The sequence below is a fragment of the Carettochelys insculpta genome, chromosome 5 (genome assembly GCF_033958435.1).
Source record: "Carettochelys insculpta isolate YL-2023 chromosome 5, ASM3395843v1, whole genome shotgun sequence".
Lineage (NCBI taxonomy): Eukaryota > Metazoa > Chordata > Testudines > Carettochelyidae > Carettochelys > Carettochelys insculpta.
In genome coordinates, this window is record NC_134141.1 from 85,572,617 (window position 1) to 85,584,754 (window position 12,138).

At 41.4% G+C, this 12,138-nt stretch overlaps 1 protein-coding gene across 1 annotated transcript in view; it reads left to right on the forward strand.

Moving 5' to 3' along the window:
* POLK (DNA polymerase kappa) overlaps positions 1 to 12,138 on the forward strand; it is a 95,678-nt gene that overhangs the window by 64,228 nt on the left and 19,312 nt on the right. Inside the window, exons 15-19 of the mRNA XM_074995438.1 lie at positions 2,455 to 2,553; positions 7,539 to 7,637; positions 7,731 to 7,835; positions 9,196 to 9,294; positions 11,330 to 11,428. Coding sequence (XP_074851539.1) covers positions 2,455 to 2,553; positions 7,539 to 7,637; positions 7,731 to 7,835; positions 9,196 to 9,294; positions 11,330 to 11,428 — 501 coding nt within the window. The remainder of the gene's footprint in view (positions 1 to 2,454; positions 2,554 to 7,538; positions 7,638 to 7,730; positions 7,836 to 9,195; positions 9,295 to 11,329; positions 11,429 to 12,138) is intronic.

Below are 12,138 nucleotides of genomic sequence, written 5' to 3' on the forward strand. Positions count from 1 at the left end.
GCTAGTGTGTGTTCCCCACCTTCCTAGGGCAATGTGGTCTATGCTTCTGATACTGTACCCATGCTCATCTTCCCTCCATAGCCCATGCTGCCTACCTGAGACCCCTATCCCTTGTCTCTGGTGCCTTCCTACTCACATTGCCATCCATAATTTAACTTGTCCAACCAGATTGCCACTGCTGAGTGAGTCCCCTGTGAAAAGTGATATTAGTATGTTTGTTAATATCACTTTCCAGAGAACATGTTGGTGGGGGGGGGAATTAAAAAAAAAAAAGGGGGAAAGAAGAGAAAACAACCAAAGAAGACAAGAACATGCAAAGCAGCTTGTATTTCTATTCTGTGTAGGTCCAGTGAAGAACAGAGATAACTTTATCATTTTTACTCTTGCATCTGCAAGCCAAACCCTACAGTATATATGACAGTGATTTGGATGTATATATGCAGCTATTTATTTTTCCCCCTAAAGTTAATTACATATTTTAGGAAAAATTGTCAGAGTGGCTGCCAGCAGGAGTTGGTAGTCAGGCTCTGCGGCCATCAAAAATTTTGTTGTGAGAACCCTGGTTCTACCCAAGGTATTCAGCATTTCATGAAGAAGAATGTTAGCTTGGTGATCTCCCAGTAACAGAGTGAACCTTTGTCTCCTATAGTGCCCAGTCCACAGCGGTTGAGTCCTCTTGGAAAACCCATCCATGGGATTGTTACAGATGATGCCAGTCTGCATCAGACTTTTAGGTGTAAGGTGTCTGATTTAGCGTGTCCTAATACTTAATCACAAGTTCTTATAAAAAAAAAAGTCTCCTTTTTCACATGCTCAGTTTTGAACAGCAGAAATACCAGTAGCCTGCAGATGCATTCCTGAGTCTTCCTTCAGAAAAGAATGAAAAAAAGGATCCTTTTAAAATTATTTTGAGTAAGAATGTTGTGTGTTTCTGAAATACATACTGCTGTTAATGGTACTCAGAGCATGACATTTTTCACAGCCCTGAGCAGTGTATCTAGGCTAATCTCATATTTAAGTGTGGACCACACCTGTTTCATATGGGCAGACCTATTGAACTCATTTAGATTATTCACATGTGTAAAGTTACTCATTTAAGGTTGGAGGATGGAAACTTTCACTTGCATGAAACTGAACTGAACTACAATGGTGACTAACACCTGGTAAGAGGAGAATTTGAGTCATGCATTACAGAGAGAAAATCAAAAACAAATATTCAGTGACCAGGATATCACCAAGAAACAAGTCTAATTACATAAGCCATAGGCCTGGTCAACAGCTATGGCTTAGCCAGTCATAGTATAGATACAGCCTAAACCAGGGGTCTGCAACCGAAATAGTGAGAAGAGCCATTTTTTCAAATTCAGTTACAAAATCAATACTTCAAGAGTCTCAATGCCTGTGAATACAAGGTGGTCCTTAATAAATAAATAAAAAATAATAAATAAAGTCAAACCATACTTTTTGTAATCCCTGTTTTAAGAACAGCACGCACACAGTGATTTGTACCCCCATCCCCAAGCTTTACCCCTGCATTCCGCAAACCCAACCCTCATCTCCAGATTTAACCCCTCTCAGCCCCAAATTGCACCCGCAACCCCAGGGATTTACCTGCCTCAGAGCAAAGCTCTGCACACTGCTGCTGCTCTTTCATGGCTGCCGCCTCTTCCATGCTCTTACTGCTTTCCCGCCACCTTCTCTGTGTGGGTGGCTCTGGCAGGCTCAGCTGCCCCTCTCCCAGCTCTTCTGCAGGCTGACTTCCCCTCTGTGCACTGTAGGCAGCTCCCTGCTCTGCTGGCTTTCTCCTTCTGGGCCTTCTGTCCTGCTGGCTGACTTCTGCAGGGCTCCCTACTGCAGCTGACTGCTCAGAGACTCCGGAGGCTGCCACCACTTAAACAAAAAAACTAAATTCCATTTAATAGTGGGACTGATCTGGCTATTAAGCCAACTGAATTTAGTTTTGTTTGTTTAAGCAATGGCAGCCTCCGGAGCCGCAACAGGAGCCAGTGGCGGCAGCATTCAGAGCCACAAGTGGCTCCTTAAAGAGCTGCAAGTTGCCGACCCCTGGACTAAAGCTTTGCTTTTAGAATCAAACAATAAAATGGAAATTGTGAAAATGAATGTTTGCTGCATAGTGTTATCTCTTTTTCTCTAAATATGTATGATTACTTTACCCCTATTTATCACACGTTAATGAGTTGCAATGAAGGGATAAGAACTGCATGTAAATACCTGATATGCGCTGGTTTCTACTAAATTTCATTAAAGATGATATCTATTTCCAAAAAAATGGAACAAAAATACAAATAATGGCAGTTTTTGGCTCTTGTGAGGAGAGCCTGCAAGTGAATGTGTGTTGGTGAGTTTGGATCAGAGGATTCAGAAATCCTGATCATTGGTGTAATGAGAAGAGGTGTATTACATTGCTGCCAACCCAGGCTTGTTTTATTGCAGCTGCGGCGCACAGCTCTCCATTTTGCAGTAGCAGGGAATCACGTATCTTCTGTGGACTTTCTGCTCCATCACAAAGCTAGAGTGGATGTGGCAGATAAGGTAAGCCTACCATTCCTATAAAGCCAAAAAATAAATAAGTAAATAAAAATGTTCCAAGCCCCTCATTGCTACATTTGCAATAGTACAGTGCAAGATGGGTATCTGCGTATGTGTACAGGTGATTTATGGACTTTTCTTGGAGACTTGCATTGTTTGGTTAATAAATTATTTTGATAGACTTGAGTGTATGAGTCTGTGGAATTACTGAGAACATAAAAGGGAAAATTAGGCAAGGCTCTTGTAACGTCACAGTGGGGTGCCTTGGAGGAGACTACTTATTACAGCTGATTGTAGCACACGGTAAAAATAATGATCTGTAAAATAAATGAATGCTTCATCGCATGACCCATCTCTTCCACAGTATGTGATGTTCATAGGGTTAAGAAGTGCACTGGCAGGGTATGTTCCAAATGTTAGGTGGTTTAGAACATTTCAGTTTGAAGGCAAGGAGGTGTCTGAAAGGGAGAATGTGGTTGCCTGGCATATGGCCTACTGTGTTATGTCACGTTTGTGTTGCCAGTGGGAATTCAGGCTGAGGCAGTAAAGGGAAGAATGGGGTGATTAGTTAGTGCCAAGACATCTCTCTTAACTTGTGTAGCCCCATTCACCTGGACTTCTTATTACTGTTGCAAGCATAGGCAATAAAATGCTTTTTGTTCTGCAGGTCGTTCTGCTCTATTGAAGTCTATGAGAGTTTGCCATTGACTTCATCTCAGGCAGAATTGTGCTCATAGAGTCCTAGGTTAAAAATGTGTGTGGCCTACAAAGTGCCTTTATCAAAACTATCCTTGTAGCTATAGTCACTGGGGACATTTGAAAACAGCTATATTTAATTAGAACTACAATTATAGAACAATAGCAACACTTGGAAGTGGACAAAGAGCCAGCACAGTCTTTGGTGCTTTCCCTTGCTAATATCTCAGTGCGCTTTAGGTGTGGCTTCTGAGCGGTCTTTACAGAGTAGCCCCATGTGCAATGTTATACAATAGTTCAGTACATGTCAAAAAAGCTTGAGTAATTGATACAAGGTCCATATTCAAGAGAAACAGTTTGTGTGAAATGTAAATGGAACAAGGCACTTGGGCCACCGAGATCATCTGGAACATACTCGTTGGGTTCAGTGAGAGAGAGAGGGAGAGAGAGACCTGGTGTTCGATGTCATCTGCGTATTGATGTCTGCACATTCCATACTCTCTGCTGCTCTCCGTGGTCTTCATGTGTACGCTACAGGAGAGATGAAACAGAATAAAATACTGCATAGTGCCATTTGAAAGAGACCTTCGAATAATAAAGCAATCAGCCTAGACCATCTTTGGGGGCCTTTTGGAAAGGTAGAAATGAAATCACCTGAACAGTATTTACCACCATTGCCAGGGTCTACAACTGAACCAATCTTTGTACATCCCATACATTTTGACTTCTGTAACAGTTCAGAGATTTCCTTATTGTGAATCACTTGCAAACAGGACTGAGAAACTGAACAGAATTGCCTTTTAGAAAGTTAAATATTTATACAGCAAGGTCCCCACATTTGCAAACTTAACATTCACAGATTCAGTTATTCACAAGCGGCTGCTTTGCTGGCTCCGGGGGCAGGAGGGCGGGGTGCTGGCCGCTACCAGTTCCCTGGGGCTCTGGGTGGAGCTGCCACTTCCATGGGGCTCTTAGGCACCCCCTCCACCTCCCCAAATCCTCAAAAATCAACATTCGCGAGGGTTCTGAACACCGAACCTTCACAAATGTTGCAACCCTACTGTACCAGTGTTTCTCAGCGAGGGATACATGTACCCTTTGGGGTACACCATGCAGGGGCTACATCAACTCATCTAGATATTTGCCTACGTTTACAACAGGCTACATAAAAATGCTAATAAAGTCAGTACAGTCTAAAAGTTCATTCAGACAATGACTTGTTTTTACTGCTTCATATGCCTTACGCTGAAATTTAAGTTCAGTATTTCTATTCCAATTCATTTATTAAGATGGTAGAAAGTCAGTAAGTTTTCAGTAGTAGTCTTCTGTGATATTTTTGCGTGTTTTTTATAAGTAGTTTTTAAGTGAGGTATAACTTGGTGGAATGCAAAACAAATCTGATTCCTGAAAGGGGTACAGTAATGTGGAAAAGTTGAATGGCATCTGTTTCAAGACTTCAGATTACAATTAAGACCATGTTTCTCCACTGGTGGTATGCATACCCTTAGGGGTTCACAAGAGAAGTCTGAGGGTACATATATATATATTTAAAAGGGGTACTTTATATAAAAGGTTGAGAAACACTGATTTATACCATCAAGAAAGACAAGCAAGTCTTGTAATTGTGAACTCAAATTGTTCACAGCAGATTTGCCACGTGATTGTACTTTTTTTTGCCTGACAAGCTGAAATCCTCGTGTATGATTAATATGAAGTGTTCCAAAATGAATGCAGCTACAATACATAACCATAACAGATCAGTTCTGTAAATGATGGACAGCTGGCTTTGGACAATAGTCCTCCATACCAGTGACTAAATGTCTACCTACGCTGCAGTCATGTAGTGTGATTGCAGCACAGGTAAACATGCCCGATTCAGCTTTGAACTAGCTAAATCACAGCTACCTTGAGTAATAGTAACAGGTTAGCTGCGCGAGCACAGACTAACTGCTTAAATGTATACCCTGGGTCCTGGGCAGAGCTGTGGTCAGTAGGCTTGCCCAAGCCACTGTCCTGCTGCTGCAGCTGCGCTGCTGCTGTAGTTGAGCTAGCTATGATCTTGGATAATACGGTGATAGGGATTGCACCAGAGCCAGGGTACTTACAGTCTTTCAACCAGTTGAGCCAGCTACCTTACAGTAATTTCTCCCAAACCAGACTTCCCTGGTTTGTTTATGAGAATGCCTGGGGGACTGTGTGAAAAGCCTTACCAATATCAAACACACTATAGATATAACACTATTACTCAGTAGGCAAAACGTGGCAAAGAAGTAAATTAGGTGGGTTTGGCATGATTTGCCCTTTGTTTGTCCTTACTACCTTTTAGGTGTTCACAACTGATAGTTTAATAATTAATTCTACTACCTTTCCAGGTGGAGGAGTTAGGGTGAGTGGCCTGTAGTTTCCCAGGTTCTCTCTGCTCCCCTTTGTAAAGATAGGTATGTCATTGGGATCATTGATATTTTTGGTTGTATCGTAAGGTTGCTGAGTTACAAAGGTGTATGCTAGTGGTCTCCTTAGACATACTCCTCAGCATCGTGTTCTGATTATAGGTAGGCTTGGAAGGATTATCTTTAAATTAATGTAATTAGTAAATATTAGTAATCCCCTAGTTCTCCCTCCACCCTAATCCCCATGGAAATATTTTCCCCATCATTATTAAATGAACTTTAAAGATAGAGATTTAAAATGCTTATAATGCACATGAAGATAATTTATACACTCTTTGGCAGTCAGTTGTAGCTTGCAATTAATAAGGAATGCTAGGGTATAGCAAATGTTCAGACTTTTTATGAATTTGGTATGAATTTCATCTTAATTCTTTTCCAAGTAAATAACATTCCAAATAAATAACAGCAGGTCTAAGGTGTTCTTCAGAAAGATTCTGTAAAATTTAAGTTGATAAAAAATTAAAATGTTGAACATAAACAAAATATTGTTCTTAATTTTCAATATAACTTAAGATATATGTAAAAGCATTTTTTTTCTTTTTTTTATTCCACTTCCCCATCCACTAAGGGAAATAATGTCTAATGCTGAGTCTGTGGAGATGACACAAAGTGTTCTGGCTTTATTCCTGGAATTACAAATCTGGAAAAGTATTATTGCAGATGTGGGGAATAAAGTCACTGTCAGTTTAACATTTCTGAAATTATGGCAGCCACCTCTAAAGTACTGATGTGTTCAGGGAGACAAGTTCCAGAAAGACACACTTTAAGGACCCCAGCTTGCAAACGTTTAATCATGTGTTTAACTCTTAGTGCATGTGTAATCTTGCTGAAGTCAAGCATGTACACATAAATTGCAAGGGTGGGAACTTTAAACATAATGTTAGTCAAGGAACTAACAGATTAAGCAAGCCTATTTCAGCAGTATAGGTAAATATGACACAGGGGCATATCTCCAGGACTTTATAGGAAAAACCCATCAGAATATAGGCTGGAAACCTCTAGACTCAAAACTTTGAACAGACGTGTAGTGATTTGCTATTATGCTTATGCTTCCCCCGCTAAAGAGAAATAATCGTGGCGTAGCCTGCCTGTCTCTCATCTCATTGCTTTCAGAAAACTAGGACCAAAGCTGAGAAAGGAGTAGCCAGGCTTTCTTTGCAGAGAGGAGATGGAGTGGGATTGTGACAGACAACAAGGGATAGGACTAAACAGAGGAATGTTGGTGGCAGAATAGATGTAGCCAGTAAGCAAATGAATTATTGTTTCTTCATACGCCCATATCTGTTTCTGTCCATTGGGGTTGTGTCTTGTCTTATACTTAGATTATAAACTCTTTATGGCAGAGGCTGTCTTCTTGTTTATGTTTGTCTAGCATCTAGAACAGTGAGGCCACTGTCTGTGACTGAGGTTCCTGTATAAATAATATGGATGATGAAGGAAGAAAGATGGGGAACCCAAGGAGAACAAGAGACAGAATACCTGTGAGAATGGTGCAGGGAAAGAGATTAGGAGCTCCTAATGCATATTCCCTTGGTGAGAGTGGGGCAGGAGGAGGCACAAAAGAAAGAAATAGCCTGAAGAGGTTTGTCAGAGATGGAAAAAATACAGGACAAAGGAATGAAAATAAAATGAGGTAACTGTTTTATTCACCTGGAAAAATTATGGCTGTATTATCTGTGATTAGTCCCTCAGCATCTGGGGATAGTGTTTAAAAGGGATGCCTGAGAGCCTGTGTCATCAAATCAGTTTATCACATTAATCATCTCAGATCAGATAGTGGGATTTGAATGGTAGTCTGCTGTAATTCAATGGTAATTTTTCTCTTTTTAATTGTATTTGAAGCACGGTTTGATGGCAATTCATCTTGCAGCTTGGTCAGGAAATCAAGACATAATGCGACTGTTAGTTAAAGCAGGTGCTGACCAAAAGGCTGTGGACCAGGTTTGTTGAAGATAAATTTTAACCAATGCTAAACATATTCATCTTGTGAAGAAGTGTAATGTAATCTTATAGAACTAGCTTTTTCTTCCTTAGAAGGGAATGAATGTCCTGCACTTTGCAGCTCTGAACAATAATGTTGACATAGTGGATTATCTTCTCCGGGAACTTCAGCTGAAGGACCTAAACAAGCCGGATGAGGTACAGGATGTGTTTGTTTACCTTCAAAATATAGGGGCTTTGTTTCTTCACATTGTGAGATGAAATACATGAAGACTCCTTGGATTTTCTGGCGCATAAGGGACTTACCTGAGTTTTCTCCAGTTAGCTTTTTGTAGGCTGTTCCAGAATCCCACACTGAGGGTGTACCTAGGCAAGTGATGTATTCTTATCTTTGCACACAGAAATGTTGTCATCTAGGATCTGGTCATGTAAGGTACTGAGCTCCCACATCTCCCTTGGAAGTCAATGGGCCATACTGATCTGATAATGCAAGCTTCTAAGTAACTCAGTTTGCACTGAGTTATCTTTGGTCAGGTGATTCCCACAGTATTGTTTCAGGAGAGTTTGCTTGGACTCAATTGTAAATACTACCGTGGGTGAAGATGAATAAAAACTTAGCGTATCTAATTCCCTCTCCATGTCCCTCACCCCTCTTGATTTTGAACCGGCTCTGTTTTAAAAATTCTGGTCAAATAAAACATATAATAAAAATGATTTTGGGGTCTTTAGACTGCCCCTTTCTGAGGAGCTCAAAATGCTTTAAGACATTAGTGAAATAATCCTTCTAACCAATATTTGTACCTCAGGAAAACATAATGATTAGATATTAAATATATGAAGAACAGCTTCAGTTTTTAGTGTTACTATTGCAGGATTTCAGGTCAGTTTACATATGTTTTGTTTAAATTGTTTAATCCAGATTTTACACTGAAGATATTTTATACTTTTTCACCTTTCAAGTGGGGAGCTAGACTCTGAGTTTTATTTACCTCTGTGGCCGTGTCTACACATGCCCCCCTTTCGGAAGGGGCATGTTAATGAAGCACTTAGGAAGATGCTGATGAGGAGCTGACATGAATGTGCAGTACCTCATTAGCATAACGGCAGCCATGCACAATTCCAAAATGCCTCTTTTGGAATGCACGCTGCCCATGTAAACAGGGGCCTTTTGAAAGGACCCACCTGACTTCGAAAGCTCCTTCTTCCCATTTGGTTTTTAGGAAGAAGGGACTTATGAAGTCATGGGGGTCCTTTCGAAAGGCACCTGTTTACACAGATTGGGGCAATCTGAAAGCAGCACTTTCAAATCTCATGCGGCTGCCAGTATGCTAATAAGGTGCTGCATATTCATGTTAGTGTCTCATTAGCATCTTCCAAATGGCCTCATTAATATGCTCCCTCCAAAAGAAGTGGGTATGTGTAGACACAGCTTTTGTGTGTGGGGGGGGGGGGCGGTGAATAAATAAGCACCATGGCTCTTTTAATAAATGGTGACATTTCTGGCATTGAATCACTTTTTATTTTTAATAACAAAACCATACTGATTGTTTTCTATTAGACAGGCAAAAGGCCATTTCTTCTGGCAGCTGAAAAAGGCCATGTTGAAATGATAAACAGTCTGAATTCTCTTGAGCTGTTCACCTCTGAAAAAGACAAGGTAAGCCTCCCCTTTCCATAGAAATCCAGATAAAGGTGCTTAAGAGTCATAACTGAGCCCAATGAAGTTACTTGTATAACTGAAGGTCAGACACCCATGCATGGTGGCTGGATGTGGTAAACAAAGTGTGGATAAAGGAAGACAGCAATTTTCAGTGACCCAGAGAGAATAGTGTCATATCTCATTGAGCTGGAAGGGACCCCAAGAGGTCATCAAGTCCAGTCCCCTGCACTCAAAGCAGGACCTATCACCATCCCTGAGAGATTTTTTTTTTAAACCTGCACAAGCACTGTGAAAGGCCCCCTCAGGGACTGGATTCACAATAGTGGGTTTATGACGCCACTGCTCTAACCACTGAGCTATCCCTGCCCCCCTGCGGAGTTGTTAGATATTATTGTTGGTAGGTTTTTATACGCGTATTAATTGGACACATGATACATTTGTAAGTGAAGCTTTCTCATGGTTGGTGTGGAAGGATGGTCTAATGCATAGGCTAGGACTTGAGAAATCTTGGTTCAGTTCTGTGCTTTGCTGCAGACTTTCTGTGTGACCATGGGCAGGTTGTATAGGGCTAGATTTTGGAGACACTTAAGTATGTTATGATGCAGAGTGGCCTTAGAAACATTAACCTCCCATTGATTTTAATTTTTGGAAACCTGACTTGGTGCCTGTCTGCTTTTCGTAGGTGCCCAAATAAATCTAAAAATCCATCACTTAGTCTCTTTATGCCTCAGTTGCCCATCTGCAAAATAGGGTAACAGCACTTGCGTAAAGGGTCGCTTTTAAAGCTTGTGAAGTGGAAATGGGGGCAGTGTGAGTACTTGGGATAGATAAGTGTCCATTAGCTTCCATTCTGAACAGAAAAGACACCAGTGGTGGAGGAGGAGGAGAAGGCAGTATGTAACATGCAAGCAGAGTGACTGGTGCCAATGCCATGCTGGTTTTGTGAGATGCTTGTAGTTGTTCCCTTTTTAAAATTACATAGCAGGGGATGGTTTCAGCAGGGAGAAGATAACAACATTGATTTCAGGGGAGCTGTACCAGTTTACACAAGATGAGGTTTTGATTACTTTGTTTTAAGAGACCATGAGCTAGATCAGCGGCAGGCAAGATATGGCCCGGAGGCTGGACCTGGCCCACCAAGTCTTTTCATCGGGCCTGCAGCCAGTCTTACAGCTGGGCAGTGGTGGACAGCTGAAGTAAGCAACTCCTGGCCAGAGTCTGATTCTGTCACCACACTCCAAATCCCTCACATATCCTTCACCACACTCCTCACCCAGGCCAGAATCCTTGCCTGCACCCTAACATCCCACCCCCGATCACAACCCCATCTTGCAGTCAAACTCTTACTCAGACCCAACACCATTTCCTGCACCCAATCCCCTACCCCGAGCTCCCTTCTGCATCCAAACTACATTCCAGACTCTGCACCTCCTTCATAGAAAAGTGCAGCCCTTAACCACTTATCAAAATCTTGGAGTGACCCCTGCCATCAAAAATATTGCCCACCCTAGCTAGACCCAATCCCCTTCTATGGAAAAAAAACTATGGAAAAAATGAAAAAAAAAAAACCAAACCCACAGAAGTTCCAAGATTTACTTCACAGCTTTTCCTCTGAATTGTCCTTCCAGGAATTAGGGTTTTTATCCCCTTAAAGAATCAGTAGGAATATCAGGCCTTTGCCTCAATGGCTGTTCTGAGAACTGCAGGGAAACTGAAGCAATATTGAGACATTCATTAACTCCTCAGAGCTCCCTTTCCCCCTTGTTAGCATGGCTTCTTCTGTGTACACATGCAAGGACTTTCTTGGAATTAGGGCTACAACAGAACATTCTGTAAAGCTGCCTCTTCCCTTTTTTGTTGCATGAGGAACTGCTTCTCCTAGGTTTGAATCCCTCCTGCACATGCTGGGGAAGAGACCATAGGGCCTTGCATTCCAGTACTTTCCTACAATCCACAGGTGATAGTTTTATTAATTTCAGCATGTTCTATTTAATTTTGGGTTGCAGTATGTTTCTGAATGTTCCACTTACAGGAGGGAAACGCAGCACTGCACCTAGCTGCTAAAAATGGTCACTGGATGGTATTGGAAGTTCTGCTAGAGAAATGGAAAGAAAAAGATGAACTCAATCAGGTGAGGATACAAGCTACTTGGGGAGATAAAGAATAAAGGTAAAAGGCTTACAGGGCAAAGTGTATTAAAGAATCTAGACCCAACAAATACCTGTAAAAGTAATCTCATTTCTGTGGTATTCCAGCTAATCGGCACAAAGCTCGAATCCATCAAAGTCCCTTTAAACCTAGAGCTCTGTTGTTGAGGGTGAATGAATAGTAAGGTATTGTCTTTCTCAACCGCACTGATTTGAATCCGGCTTAGGTCAGTAGCATCTGAAAGACATTATCATTTCTTGGACAATCTTTGGTATGGAATGTTCCTCACAAAATCTCTATGATGGCTTGAACTCTGTATTGTAAACTCAGCAGAGATCACAGATTAAACACAGGGACTTCACTCCTAGAAGTAGTCCCTTCTGATGTATGATACTGCCTTCCCAAAGGATGGGGGTAGGTTGAAGGAAGCATTCTTCTATCAGCAAATTTGTGTCTACGCTGGGGGCTACACTGACATAGCTACATTGGCCGGGGTAGTGTATTGATTTTTTTTACACTCTGACCAATGTAACTATGTCAACCTAACTTTTAAGTGTAGACCAGAACTGAGTTTGGTTGACAGACTAGTGTGGGTGTAGAACTGCTGCCTGTGCTGTGTTTACCTATTCTGTTCTGTGGATAAATAGAGAACTTCAGCCTCTAAGGCTGTATCTGCTATAGAGAATTTAGTCT